The sequence below is a fragment of the Chiloscyllium punctatum genome, chromosome 3 (genome assembly GCF_047496795.1).
Source record: "Chiloscyllium punctatum isolate Juve2018m chromosome 3, sChiPun1.3, whole genome shotgun sequence".
Taxonomy (NCBI): Eukaryota; Metazoa; Chordata; class Chondrichthyes; order Orectolobiformes; family Hemiscylliidae; genus Chiloscyllium; species Chiloscyllium punctatum.
The window spans coordinates 102,119,426-102,134,626 of record NC_092741.1 but is presented as its reverse complement, the minus strand read 5'-3'; the positions used below and the strand labels follow the sequence as shown (position 1 = coordinate 102,134,626).

Below are 15,201 nucleotides of genomic sequence, written 5' to 3'. Positions count from 1 at the left end.
AGACTGGAGGCTTGTGATCAGTGGAGTGCCACAAGGATCGGTGCTGGGCCCTCTACTTTTTGTCATTTACATAAATGATTTGAATGCAAGTGTAAGAGGTACAGTTAGAAAGTTTGCAGATGACACCAAAAGGGGGAGGGAGGGAGGGAGGGAGGGAGGAGGGTGGAGAGAGGGACAGATATAAGACTCTGGTGCGGCCGCATCTGGAATATTGTGTGCAGTTTTGGTCGCCATACTATAGGAAGGATGTGGAGGCACTGGAACGGGTGCAGAGGAAGTTTACCAGGATGTTGCCTGGTATGGTAGGAAGATCCTATGAGGAAAGGCTGAGGCACTTGGGGTTGTTTTCTTTGGAGAAAAGAAGGTTTAGGGGTGATTTGATAGAGGTGTACAAGATGATTAGGGGGGTTAGATAGGGTTGACAGTGAGAACCTTTTTCCACGTATGGAGTCAGCTATTACAAGGGGGCATAGCTTTAAATTAAGGGGGGGGTAGATATAGGACTGATGTTAGGGGTAGGTTCTTCACTCAGCGAGTCGTAAGATCATGGAATGCCCTGCCAGTAGCAGTAGTGGACTCTCCCTCTTTATGGGTATTTAAGCGGGCATTGGATAGGTATATGGAGGATAGTGGGTTAGTGTAGGTTAGGTGGGCTTTGATCGGCGCAACATCGAGGGCCGAAGGGCCTGTACTGCGCTGTATTGTTCTATGTTCTATCTATGTTCTATGTTCTATGGAGGGAGGAGGGTGGAAGGGAGGTGAGAGGGGAAAGGGGGAGGGGGAAAGGGGGAGGGGAAAGGGGTAGGGGAAAGGGGGAGGGGAAAGGGGGAGGGGAAAGGGGGAGGGGAGGGGGAGGGGGAGGGGGAGGGGGAGGGGAAAGGGGGGAGGGGAGGGGGAGGGGAAAGGGGGAGGGGGAGGGGGAGGGGGAGGGGAAAGGGGAGGGGGAGGGAAAGGGGAGGGGGAGGGGGAGGGGAAAGGGAGGGGAAAGGGGAGGGGAAAGGGAGGGGAAAGGGGAGGGGAAAGGGGGAGGGGAAAGGGGGAGGGGGAGGGGGAGGGGGAGGGGGAGGGGAGGGGAAGGGGGAGGGGGAGGGGGAGGGGGAGGGGAAGGGGAGGGGAAGGGGAGGGGGAGGGGAAGGGGGAGGGGAAGGGGAAGGGGAAGGGGAAGGGGGAGGGGAAGGGGGAGGGGGAGGGGGAGGGGGAGGGGGAGGGGAGGGGGGAGGGGGAGGGGAAGGGGAGGGGGAGGGGGAGGGGAGGGGGGGGGGAGGGAAAGGGGGAGGGGAAAGGGGGAGGGGGAGGGGAAAGGGGGAGGGGGAGGGGAAAGGGGGAGGGGGAGGGGAAAGGGGAGGGGGAGGGGAAAGGGGGAGGGGAGGGAGTGGGAGGGGAGGGGGAGGGGAGGGGAGGGGGAGGGGGAGGGGAAAGGGGGAGGAAGGGGGAGGGGAAGGGGGAGGGGAAGGGGGGAGGGGGAGGGAGAGGGGGAGGGGAGAGGGGTGGGGAAGGGGGAGGGAAAGGGGGAGGGGAAAGGGGGAGGGGGGGGAAAGGGGGAGGGGGAGGGGGAGGGGGAGGGGGAGGGGAAAGGGGGAGGGGAAGGGGGAGGGGAGGGGGGAGGGGGAGGGGAAAGGGGGAGGGAATGGGGGAGGGGAGGGGGAGGGGGGAGGGGGAGGGGAAGGGGGGGGGAAGGGGGGGGGAGGGGGAGGGGAGGGGGAGGGGAAGGGGGAGGGGGTGGGGAGGGGAGGGGGAGGGGGAAGGGGGAGGGGGAGGGGAAAGGGGAGGGGGTGGGGGAGGGGGATTGGGGAGGGGGATGGGGTTTGGGGGGAGGGTTTGGGGATGGGGGGGGGGTTGGGAGGGGAGGGGGAGGGGGGTGGGGGTGGGGGGTGGGGGGTGGGTGGGTGGGGGGTGGGGTGGGGGGTGGGGGAGGGGGGTGGGTGGAGGGGTGGGGGAGGGGGTTGGGGGTTGGGTGGGTGGTTGGGTTGGGGGGTGGGGTTAGGTTGGATTGGGGGTGGGAAGGGGTTGGTTTGGGGGAGGGTTGGTGTTTGGGGTGGGGTTTGGGGGTTGGTGGGTTTGGGGTGGGGTTTGGGGTGGGGAAAGGGGGGGGGTTTGGGGGGGGGTGTTGGTGGGTTTGGGGTGGTTTGGGGGTTGGGTGTTTGGGGGTGGTTTTGGGTGGTTGGGTGGGTTGGGGGTGGGTTTGGGGGGGGTTTGGTGGGTTTGGGGGGCAGGGTTGGGGTTTGGGGTGGGGTTGGGGTGGGGAAGGGGGGGGTTGGGGGTTGGGGGGTGGGGGTGGGGGGGGGGGGTTGGGGGTTGGGTGGGGGTTGGGGGGGTTGGGGTGGGGTTGGGGGGGGTTGTTGGGTTTGGGGGTTTGGGGGTGGGGTGGGGGTGTTTGGTGTTTTGTTGGGGGGGTGGTGGGGTTGGTGGGTTGGGGTTTGGTGGGGTGGGAAGGGGGTGGGTTTGGGGGTGGGGGTGGGGGGTTGGGGTGGGGAGGGGGTTGGGTGGGGTTTGGGGGGGGGGGTTTGGGGTGGGGGTGGGTGGGGGTGGGGGAGGGGAAGGGGGAGGGGAGGGGAGGGGGAGGGGGGGGGAAGGGGAGGGGGAGGGGGAGGGGGGGAAGGGGGGGGAGGGGGGGGAGGGGGAGGGGGGGGGGAGGGGGAGGGGGGAGGGGGAGGGGGAGGGGGAGGGGGAGGGAAGGGGGAGGGGGAGGGGGGAGGGGGAGGGGGAGGGGGAGGGGGAGGGGAGGGGAGGGGGAGGGACAGGGAGGGAGGAGGGTGCAGGGATGGAGGGGGTGGATGGGGAGGGAAGGAGGGAAGGGAGGAGGGGGTGGAGGGAGGGGAGGGAGGGGGAGGGATGGGGAGGATGATGGGGTGGAGGGAGGGAGGAGAGGGGCAGGTGGGGGGGGGGGGGGGAGGGGGAAAGTGGGGGGGGGGGGGGGGGGGAAGGGGAAATGAGGAAACTGGTGAAATCCACATTGAACCCATATAGTTAAAGGGTCCCAAGATGAGGCGTTCTTCCTCCAGGCGTCAGGTGGCTAGAGTTTGACAGTGAAGAAGGCCAAGAATTTGCATGTCCTTGGCAGAGTGGGAGGGAGAGTTGAAGTGTTCAGCCACTGGGTGGTAGGGTTGTTTTAATGCACGTACCCCAGAGAATTCTCTGAAATATTCTGCAAGTTGGCATCCTGTCTCTCCAATGTAGAGGACACCACATCAAGAGCAATGGACACAGTAGGTGACATGTGTGAAAGTACATGTTCAATGGTTCATCAACTTCACAAACATCTTCAACTCTGACCTCAAGTTCACTTGGGCGGCACAGTGACACAGTGGTTAGCAGTGCTGCCTCACAGCGTCAGAGACCTGGGTTCAAATCCCGCCTCAGGTGACTGTGTGGAGTTTGCACATTCTTCCCGCTCTGCGTGGGTTTCCTCCCAAAAATGTGCAGGTTAGGTAAATTGGCCATGCTAAATTGCCCATAGTGTTAGGTGAAGGGGTAAATGTAGGGGAATGGGTCTGGGTGGGTTGCGCTTTGGCAGGTTGGTGTGGACTTATTGGGCCGAAGGGCCTGTTTCCACACTGTAAGTAATCTAAGATCCCATACTCTCCTGAATCCTCTTCCTGCCATTCACCTGGATCATCTTGGACTCCTCCTTCCCCTTTCTGGACCTCTCCATCTCCATTTCTGGTGACCAACTCAACATGGACATCGACTTCAAACCCACCAACTCCCACAGTTACCTGGACTACACCTCCTCTCACCCTGCCTCCTGTAAAAATGCTATCCCTTACTCCCCAATTCCTCCACCTCATCTGCTCCCAGGAGGACCAATTCACCACAGAACATCCCAGATGGCCTCCTTCTTCAGGGACTGAAATTTATCCTCCATGTGGTCAACAATTCCCTCCAAAGCATCTCCTCAACTGCCTGCACCATTGACCTTGTAACCCACCCATCCAATCACAATAAGCACAGAACCTCCCAGTCCTCACCTTCCACCCCCATCAACCTATGAGAACAACACATCATCCTCCACCATTTCCGCTATCTACAAGTAGACCCTACCTCCAGGGATATATTTCTTGCCCCACCCCATCTGCATTCTGCAGAGACCATTCCCTCCGCAACTTCCTTGTCAGGTCCACACTCCCCACCAACCTACCCTCCCACTCCTGGCAGCTTCCCTTGTGACTGCAAGTAATGCAAACCTACACCCACACCTCCCCCCTCACTTCCCTCCAAGGCTCCATATCCGACAGAGATTTACCTCTACCCCCACAAATATCATGTGTCCGTTGCTCTTGATGTGGTCTCCTCTACGTTGGGGAGACAAGACGCCAACTTGCAGAACATTTCAGAGAACATCTCTGGGACACACGCATTAAACAACCCCATCGCCCTGTGGCCAATCACTTCAACTTCTCCCTCCCACTCCATCAAGGACATGCAAGTTCTTGGCCTCCTCCATTGCCAAACTCTAGCCACCCATGCCTGGAAGAAGAATGCCTCATCTTCTTCTTTGGGACTCTCCAACCACACAGGATCAATGTTTATTTCACCAGTTGCCTCATTTCACCTGTCTCTACCTTATCCCAGTTCCAACACTCCAACTCGGCACTGGCCTCTTGAACTGTCCTACCTGTCCATCTCCCTTCCCACCTATCTGCTCTACCCTCCTCTCTGACCTATCACCATCACCCCCACCTGCATCAACCTATCACATTCCCAGCTACCTTCTCCCCAGTCCCACACCCCCTCCCAATTATCTCTCAGACCCCTTGCCCTCCCCACCCCCATTCCAGAAAAAGAGCTCATGCTGGAAGCGTCAACTCTCCTGTTCCTCAGATGCTGCCTGACCGGCTGTGCTTTTCCAGCAACATACTTCTCAAGTCTGATCTCCAGCATTTGCAGTCCTCACGTTCTTCTCGTAGTTTGATAACAGCCTCTATAAGGCAATACATTTCTTTTCTTATGCTCGAGCCCTCTTGAAACCTTTGCCTTCCTAATTGCCAACTGAGTCTGCATGTTATTATTAAGAGAATCCTAAACTGAGACTTCCAAGTCCCTTTGTGCTTCAGATTTCCAAAGTCATTCCTCATTTAGAAAACAGTCTATACCTCTATTTTTCACACCAAAGTGCATTACCTCACATTTTCCCACATTGCATTTCATCTGTCACTTCTTTGCCCATTCCCTTTCCTGAAAAGTCTTTCTGCAGGTTCCTCACTCCTCAACACTACCTGTCCCTATATTTGTGTCTTCTACAAACTTAGCAACAATGTCCTCAGTTTCTTTATCCAAATCATTCAACTAAAACGTGAAAAGTTATGGTCTCAACACTGACCCCTGTAGAATTTTAATAGTTTACCACTGCCATCCTGAAAAAGACCCCTTTATCCCCATTCTCTCCCTTCTGCCAATCAGTCAATTCTCTATCCTTGCAAATACCTTGCTCTAAACACCATGGGCTCTTATCATATTGAACAGCCTCCTCTGCTCACCTTTTCAAAATTCAAGCAAATCACTTCCACAGGTTCTCCTTTCAATAGGTAATGAGCAAGTTAGGCAAAGAATTCTAACATTTTAGGCCCCTTGATGAACCAAGCTGACTCAGCTTTATTTTACTATGTAATTCCAAGTACACTGCAATCTCATCCTTAATAGGGAACGCTAAAATCTTACCAATGACCAAGGTCATACTAACCAACCTATAGTTTTCTGTCTTCTGCTTCCCTATTTTCTTAAACAGAGGTGTAACATTAGACATTTTTCAATAGGTTCCTGAGAATTGGAGGGTGGCTAATGTTATACCACTTTTAAAGAAAGGTGGGAGAGAGAAAGCAGGAAATTATAGACCAGTTGTCTGACCTCAGTGGTGGGAAAGATGCTGCAGAAAGGATGAAATTACGACACATCTGGATAATAGTAACAGGATTAGATTAGATTAGATTACTTACAGTGTGGAAACAGGCCCTTCGGCCCAACAAGTCCACACCGCCCCGCCGAAGCGTAACCCACCCGTACCCCTACATCTACATCTACCCCTTACCTAACACTATGGGCAATTTAGCATGGCCAATTCACCTGACCTGCACATCTTTGGACTGTGGGAGGAAACCGGAGCACCCGGAGGAAACCCACGCAGACACGGGGAGAACGTGCAAACTCCAAACAGTCAGTCACCTGAGGCGGGAATTGAACCCGGGTCTCAGGTGCTGTGAGGCAGCAGTGCTAACCACTGTGCCACCGTGCCGCCCACGGATAGGACAGGACAGAGTCAGCATGGATTTACAAAGGGAAAATCATACTTGACTAATCTGCTTGAATTTTTTGAGGATGTAACTCTGAAGATGGACGAGGGAGATCCAGTAGATGTAGTGTACCTGGACTTTCAGAAAGCTTTTGATAAAGGCCTCTATAAGGCAATACATTTCTTTTCTTATGCTCGAGCCCAGGAGGTTAGTGAGTAAAATTAGGGCGCATGGAATTGGGGGCAAAGTACTAGATTGGATTGAAAATTGGTTGGCTGATAGGAAACAAAGGGTAGTGATAAATGGCTCCATTTCGGAATGGCAGGTACCAGTGGGGTACTGCAGGGATCCGTGCTGGGACCGCAGCTTTTTACAATATATGTTAATGATATAGAAGATGGTATCAGCAATAACATTAGCAAATTTGCTGATGATACAAAGCTGGGTGGCAGGGTGAAATGTGATGAGGATGTTAGGAGATTACAGGGTGACCTGGACAAGTGAGGTGAGTGGGCAGATGCATGGCAGATGCAGTTTAATGTGGATAAATGTATGGTTATCCACTTTGGTGGCAAGAACAGGAAGGCAGATTACTACCTAAATGGAATCAATTTAGGTAAAGGGGCAGTACAGAGAGATCTGGGTGTTCTTGGACACCAGTCAATGAAGGCAAGCATGCAGGTACAATTGGTCGTGAAGAAGGCTAATAGCATGCTGGCCTTCATAACAAGAGGAATTGAGTATAGAAGCAAAGAGGTGCTTCTGCAGCTGTACAGGGCCATTGTGAGACCACACTGGAGTACTGTGTGCAGTTCTGGTCTCCAAATTTGAGGAAAGACATTCTGGCTATTGAGGGAGTGCAGCATAGGTTCACGAGGTCAATTCCTGGAATGGCGGGATTATCTTACACTGAAAGACTGAAGCGACTGGGCTTGTATACCCTTGAGTTTAGAAGACTGAGAAGGGATCTGATTGAGACATATAAGATTATGAAAGATTGGACACTCTGGCAGCAGGAGACATGTTTCCGCTGATGGGTGAGTGCCGAACCAGAGGACACAGCTTAAAAATACGGGGTAGACCATTTAGGACAGAGATGAGGAGAAACTTCTTCACCCAGAGAGTGGTGGCTGTGTGGAATGCTCTTCCCTAGAGGGCAGTGGAGGCCCAGTCTCTAGATTCATTTAAGAAAGAGTTGGAAAGAGCTCTCAAAGATAGTGGAATCAAGCGTTATGGAGATAAGGCAGGAAGAGGATACTGATTAGGAATGATCATATTGAATGGCAGTGCAGGCTAGAAGGGCTGAATGGCCTACTCCTGCACCTATTGTCTATTGTCTATTGTCTAATCCTACGGCACTTTCCTAACTCCAGTGATTCCTGAAAGATCTTGACAAATGCCTCTACAATCTCCTCAGCTATCTCCTACAGAATTCAGGGTCAGGTCCAGGTGATTTATTCACTGTCAGATATTTCAGCTTCCCCAGCAACCTCCCTTAAGTGATGGCCACCTCTACCCACCTGGCTCTTTTGAAGTTCTGGTTTGCCGCTGGTGTCCTCCACTGTGAAAGCTGATGAAAAGTACGTATTCAGTTCCCCCATCATTTCTTTGTTCCCCATGGCTCCTCCTTCAGCCTCGTTTTACAACAGTTCAATATCCATTCTTGCCTTTCTCTTACCTTTTAGATACCTAAAGAAAAACTTTTGAAATCTTCTTTTATACTATTAACTTGGTTACTCTCATGTTTCAAGTTCTCTCCCTTATTGCTTTTTTAATTATCCTTTGCTGGTATTTAAAGGGCTTCCAACTAATCTTCACTACACTGTATGCCTTTTCTTTTGCTGTTATGATGTCCCAGACTTCCCTTGTTAGCCATGACTGCCTCAGCCTCCACTTAGTAAGTTTCTTCTTCCCTGGGACATATGTATTCTTTAAATGCAAACAAAATATTAATAAGATACCTTTTGACGTTTGTAGACATTTTGAAGAGGTGCCACTTCACAATCTTTGTGAGCACCAAATACTTTGCACATTGAGCAAGTTGGAGCCTCACAAGTCAGGCAGTAAATATTAATCTTTTCCTCTTCATGCTCTTCACACATTAACTGCTGGTCAGATTTGGTATGCAGAGGCCTGAAAGAAATTAAAGTTACGCTATGACTATAATTTTCAGAAGTAAGTTGTTTCTCCTGAAATGCACCTCCTCCACCAACACTGACCCACACCCACAATGCAGATGAAACACATGCCCAAACAAACACATCCTCCACTCCCAACTCAACAATTCCAGACTCAACACACATCCCAGACCCAGCCTCCACAGCAGATCCAAATGCTCCCAGCACAACCTCCATCCTACCCCACCCCAACGTACCCCTTTCCTCAGCTCCTTCAACACATATTGGAAGTGGGTGGCACGATGGCTCAGTGGTTAGCACTGCTGCCTCACAGCACCAGGGACCTGGGTTCAAGCTCCACCTTGGGGGACTGTCTGTGTGGAATCTGCACATTTTCCCTGTGACTGCGTGGGTTTCCTCCAGGTGCTCTGGTTTCCTTCCATGGTGAATTGGTCATGCTAAATTGCCCATGGTGTTAGGTGCATAGTCAGGGGTAAATACAGAGTACGGAAATGGGCCTGGATGGGTAACTCTTCAGAGGATTGGTGTGTACTTGTTGGACCGAAGGGCCTGTTTCCACATTGTAGGGAATCTTTTAAAAAATCCATCTTCAATTTAACCAGGACCTTTAATCCCAGCGTGAACCTCAAAATCTCACTCCTGAGACAAATACATCACATTCCCCATCCCTATCCTATAATTCTCCAATGTTCCCCATCTCTATTTCTTCTTTCATCAACAAACAGTCAGACCCAGCTTATTTCCATCTCCACAAACTCAACATAACCTACCCACTCATCCACCAATAGCTGCCCATACTTCCATTTCCCTCCTTTCTTAACACATCCCTCACCACCTCCACCTCAAACAATACACTCTCACTGATCTCCAATGTCACTTGCTCCAATTTTACCAGAATCGTAACTGTTGCCATTGCATGTACTCATAAAGCACTTCCAATATACATGAAAACATCTCAAATCAATTTTGTGGAAGACAAAGTAAGTTTAGTAAATTAAGGGCAATATGTGGTTGGGACTGCTGCACCAGGGTCTCAAGTTTGAATCCAGCCTGGGTAACTGTGTGGATTTTGCACATTCTCTCCATGCCTGAGTAGGTTTCTTCCAGGTACTCTGGTTTCCTCCCACCATCCAAAGATATGCAGGTTAGATGGTTTAGACATGGTAAAAACCCCAAGCGGGGTTACGGGAGGTGAGGTGGATCTGGGTGGGATGGTATTCAGAGGGTCAGTGCAGACTTGATGGGCTGATTGGCCTCTTTCTGCACTATGGATTCTATGAGATAACTTGGTTTAAATTCTGAACAGCATAATTGCAGAAATGATATTTTGGACAGATTTGTAAAGCAAAGTGTCAGAAATTGTTCACTTTGACCTGCAGTTAACTGATTTATAGTTAGTGTATTTTTAAACATGAAAACATTCTAAATCATTAGTGTAGAAGTTGGGAGGTCATGCTGCGGCTGTACAGGATATTGGTGAGACCACTTTTGAAATACTGCTGTAATTCTAGTCTCTCTGCTATAGGAAAGATGTTGTGAAACCTGAAAGGGTTCAGGAAAAACTTACAAGGATGTTGCCAGGTTTGGAGTTTCTGAGCTGTAGGTAGAGATTGAAAGGCTGGGGCTATTTTTCCTGGAGCATTGGAAGCTGATCAGTGACCTTATAGGTGTTTGTAAAATCATGAAGGACATGGATAAGGTGACTGGCTAGGGTTTTTTCCCCAGGGTAGGGAAGTCCAAAACTAGAGGGCAAATACATCAGCTCAGTGACACAATAACACACTAAGCCTTAAATTTGAATCCAATGCAATAACGTAATCTGTTATCTGAGTTCTACCTGAAATCAAACTAGATGATCTCAATACAGTTCCTAATGAGTGCAAGTCAATATTCACCCTTAATTTAGAAACCATACAACACTAGGTTATCGTCCAACAGGTTTAATTGGAAGCACACTAGCTTTCAGAGTGTCGCTCCTTCATCACAACTGCCTGATGAAGGAGCGACGCTCCGAAAGCTAGTGTGCTTCCAATTAAACCTAGAACATAGAACATAGAACAATACAGCGCAGTACAGGCCCTTCGGCCCTCGATGTTGCGCCGATCAAAGCCCACCTAACCTACACTAACCCACTATCCTCCATATACCTATCCAATGCCCGCTTAAATACCCATAAAGAGGGAGAGTCCACTACTGCTACTGGCAGGGCATTCCATGATCTTACGACTTGCTGAGTGAAGAACCTACCCCTAACATCAGTCCTATATCTACCCCCCCTTAATTTAAAGCTATGCCCCCTTGTAATAGCTGACTCCATACGCGGAAAAAGGTTCTCACTGTCAACCCTATCTAACCCCCTAATCATCTTGTACACCTCTATCAAATCACCCCTAAACCTTCTTTTCTCCAAAGAAAACAACCCCAAGTGCCTCAGCCTTTCCTCATAGGATCTTCCTACCATACCAGGCAACATCCTGGTAAACTTCCTCTGCACCCGTTCCAGTGCCTCCACATCCTTCCTATAGTATGGCGACCAAAACTGCACACAATATTCCAGAACCGGCCGCACCAGAGTCTTATACAACTGCAGCATGACCTCAGGACTCCGGAACTCAATTCCTCTACCAATAAAAGCCAGTACGCCATATGCCTTCTTCACTGCACTATTTACCTGGGTGGCAACTTTCAGAGATCTGTGTACATGGACACCAAGATCCCTCTGCTCTTCCACACTACCAAGTAGTCTACCATTAGCCCAGTAATCCATCTTTTTATTACTCTTACCAAAGTGAATCACTTCACACTTAGCTACATTGAACTCCATTTGCCACCTTTCTGCCCAGCTCTGCAGCTTCTCTATATCCCGCTGTAACCTGCCATATCCTTCCTCACTGTCTACAACTCCTCCGACTTTCGTATCATCCGCAAACTTGCTCACCCAACCTTCTAACCCTTCCTCCAGGTCATTTATAAAAATGACAAACAGCAATGGTCCCAAAACAGATCCTTGCGGAACACCACTAGTGACGGCACTCCAAGATGAATCTTTGCCATCAACTACTACCCTCTGTCTTCTTCCAGAGAGCCAATTCCTAATCCAAACCTCCAACTCACCCTCAATGCCATATCTCTGTATTTTCTGCAGTAGCCTACCATGGGGGACCTTATCAAACGCCTTACTAAAATCCATATATACTACATCTACCGCTTTCCCCTCATCTACCTCCTTCGTCACCTTCTCAAAGAATTCAATAAGGTTTGTGAGGCACGACCTGCCCTTCACAAACCTGTTGGACTATAACCTGCTGTTGTGTTATTTTTAACTTTGTACACCCAAGTCCAACACCGGCATCTCCAAATCACCATTAATTTAGAGTATTTCAGTTTTCACAGAAAGGAAGATAGTAAAGAAACAAAAAAATCTGTGCAGCAGGATGTATTCTGATACGATTGGAATTAATATTGAGTGGAGTGTGTTTAGCACTGAGCTGATGCCACACCCATTTTGGATTGCTTACTACCACTACTGAGCACAAAACGCCCATTGTACACGCTTGCATTCATAAAGAAATAAAGAATGGGTGTGTTACACTTCAAATTATTTATTTTGTTCATTGCACTTTCACATATAGTTTTTTGACTCTGATCTGTATAATATGGATCAAAAATATTGATAACACCTATGTTAAATGTCCAGTGAACAAAACAATGAGCTTATAAAATAATTCTGAACTTTTAGCTACTTGCACACTGTGAATTACTATACAAGTATACAGTTACTACAACTAAAGCAAAGTGAATGTTGTGTAATTCATAAACTTTAGTTAATAAAACAGCTGCACATTAATCAAAAACTTAGATGAATATAATTGAGGGTTCATATAAAGATAAAATGTGAGTGACTAATAACTCACATTGGAGAGTTATCATTTGCCATACTTGACTCAATGATAAGTATCGGATTCAGTAAATCCTAGCTTTAAATTCTCTTGCTAAAATAAATTAACTTGCTAATATTCTCAGTTACTCATGGAACCTTAATGTGCATACATTGGCTGATGTGTTTTCCCCAATTACAATAGTGACTGCACTACATTAACTGCAAAGCACTTGGAATGTCCTTGAGTGAAGGGCAAAGTTTGAATTCTCTTAACAGTCTATTTAGACTATTTACCCATTACTGTTATTTGGAAAAAAATAATAACAACTGCAAACTAGATAGACTAATTGAGATGAGAAGTTTCTGAAGAGAAAAGTAAAATAACTTTATCACTGAGAATTCAACTTTATATTTAAAATATCTTATGTTGGTGATTTGTTTGACTGCGTCTGACCATGCAATCGGAAGTCATAGCTTCATATTTTAAAAGTGATTTCATATGAATAGCACTGATGATGGGCTCTGTCATACATTAGGGAACTTTTGGAGGAGATGTGCTGGTAAGCAAACAGCCTTATTTTTGAGGATTTCACAAATAGCATTTCTACTTAAACATACACGTCTGGTGTTAGATGTTCCTCCTATCATCCATTAATCACAGGTCTCTTAAGTAGGCTTTGGTTTAATGCTCCAAAGTAAATAAGACATTGGAACTAGAATTATTTGTTATTAAAAGCAGAGGCCATAATATCTTTTAAAGGAAAACTGAAAATTAATTTTGGAACAATATAGGGCCGTTAAAAGTGATTAAGCCAATAGGAGTAGTTTTGAAATGAACTAATAAGAAGACAGCGTGGAAATCATCCGTATATATCCATAGTTCCTCTGTTGGAAACCTCTTTAAAAAAAAACTTTTAAAAAGACACAAAGATCATAGTGTAAATGCTCATTTCAATATATGTCTTTTCATCATTCCAAATAAATTGAACACAAAGATATCCACCTTTTCATTCTGTAGTTTATGGTTTCAGACTCAGTTCCCCAGATTACCTGACTTACCACATTATTCATTTTCCTCTAACCTTGTTAGTCTCTTAATTTAAAAATTGTGACCATTTCCTACAAAGTACTATTTGGATTCCCATTGTGGACCATTCTACTGTATTCCCAAAGGGATTTGATATTGTTTGTTCACACTTTAATTCCAGAGTGTGGTTGGTAGAAAACCTACTTTTATTTTACCTCAGCCAAAAGAACAATGCAGGAGTACATGATCATAAGAAAATGGTAAGGACCACAAACAATAAAAATTTTCTTCCATGTTTGCAAACCATTAGCCAAAGCACATCCATTCTCAGTTCAGCTTTCTCTATTAATAAAGCCCATTACGTAACCTGGATGATTCTTGCTTGTAGATGTCAATGATATTTTCTACCAGGAGATTTCTCTGCAGGCCATAAACTCCATGGCGATCCAGTACTACTTCATGTCGGCAGGAAGGACAGCGAAAGCGACCCCCTGAAGGCACTGTCGTGGAGCCTCTTGACTGCCAGAATGGGTTAGAAGCCTGGGAATTACATTCCAAATGAAAAAGTGTTAAACAGCCCTAAAAGAGTATCCAGCTACATAGTGTGTTACTCATAATCCTTTGCCTTTTGTCAACTTTTCTCTTTTTGTAGATTTTCTTCTTTGTTAATTTTTACTTCAATGGAACCATGCAGTTGAATACCAGTGTCATTATCCACAGGTCAAGCAAGGAGCAAGATTTTTTTTCAGTAAAAAAGGGATGTGCTGAACTTGAACATATTTTCTCCCCCTCACTATATTTGTGATCTGACATATTTTCTTTTCTCACTTCTCATTCCCTGTGTCCCTTAATGTGTAGTTCTGCCATACAAACAATCTCAGGCAAAGCAAGCCTAAAAATGAAATGTTCCAATTAATTAATATCGCATGAATGTTAATAACTATACCATGGTCAAATTTTGGTAAGTTCTGGAACACCTACCTGGAAAACATCATTGGCACATTTTCTACACAAGTTATGTTGACATGGTAAAATCACAACCGGTTTTGTGAACATTTCCAGACAAATAGGACAAATAAGTTGTTTCTCCAAACTGTCCATTGTCTGCGCGCCTCCAAGCATTGGTTTGAATCCTACTGCAAGGTTCATCCCCAAAATCAAGAGATTCACTCAGTTAGGTAGAATTTATTTTTTCCTCTCTCTTCAGAGCTCTGGTTTTCCTCTACCCTGTGCTCTGAGCTGAAACATCAACTGTCAGGCAGCCAGTTAAATTTAGAAACATTTCACAGAGGATCATATTGCTTTTCTTTTAACCAACAAGTCACATGGACTAACAGTTGTGGGCCCTGCATTCCTCATTCCATATTTATCTCCTGAAATGTGAGACTGAGATTTTGAAGAGCCATTTGTTGGGCAGCTCTTTCCCTTGTCAAGTGATGTTTAGTCATGCAGTATACTACAGATTAGATTAAGTACCAAAACAAAATTGAATGCAACTCAAAAGTTTCTGAAATCAACTCCCTAAACTAAGCTTTAAATACAAAACCTGGAATTATGTCCAATGCAACTTGTTATCCTATATACAGCATTTTTTTCTGCTCAACAATATTGAATATATACACATTTATTGAATATATTGAAACTTGTTGAATATATACATGTTTGCTTCACTTTGCAACATTAACCTGATTTCATGAATAATCAATGCACAAAACAGATGAAAGGTTTGCAAATTAGTTAATTAGGAATTACAGTCCTTAGACTAATCAACTGAAATCACCAATTAACACAATGATGACATCACAATTAAGATGGGTATAAATATGTAATGAGAAAAAAACAATACCTACCAAAGCAATGCCACATCTCTCAATAGAATGTTATTAACTACTCATTTTTCATGAAAGACTGCAATGCCAAATGATAGGA

General features: G+C 47.2%; 1 protein-coding gene across 1 annotated transcript in view; it reads right to left on the bottom strand.

Moving 5' to 3' along the window:
• The window catches only part of trim54 (tripartite motif containing 54), an 85,376-nt gene extending 70,856 nt beyond the window's left edge, over positions 1-14,520 (bottom strand). Inside the window, exons 1-3 of the mRNA XM_072549049.1 lie at positions 14,254-14,520; positions 13,640-13,812; positions 8,189-8,360 (exon numbers count right to left, since the gene is read on the bottom strand). Coding sequence (XP_072405150.1) covers positions 8,189-8,360; positions 13,640-13,812; positions 14,254-14,421 — 513 coding nt within the window. The 5' untranslated portion in view covers positions 14,422-14,520. The remainder of the gene's footprint in view (positions 1-8,188; positions 8,361-13,639; positions 13,813-14,253) is intronic.
• Between the last annotated feature and the right edge of the window lie 681 nt (positions 14,521-15,201).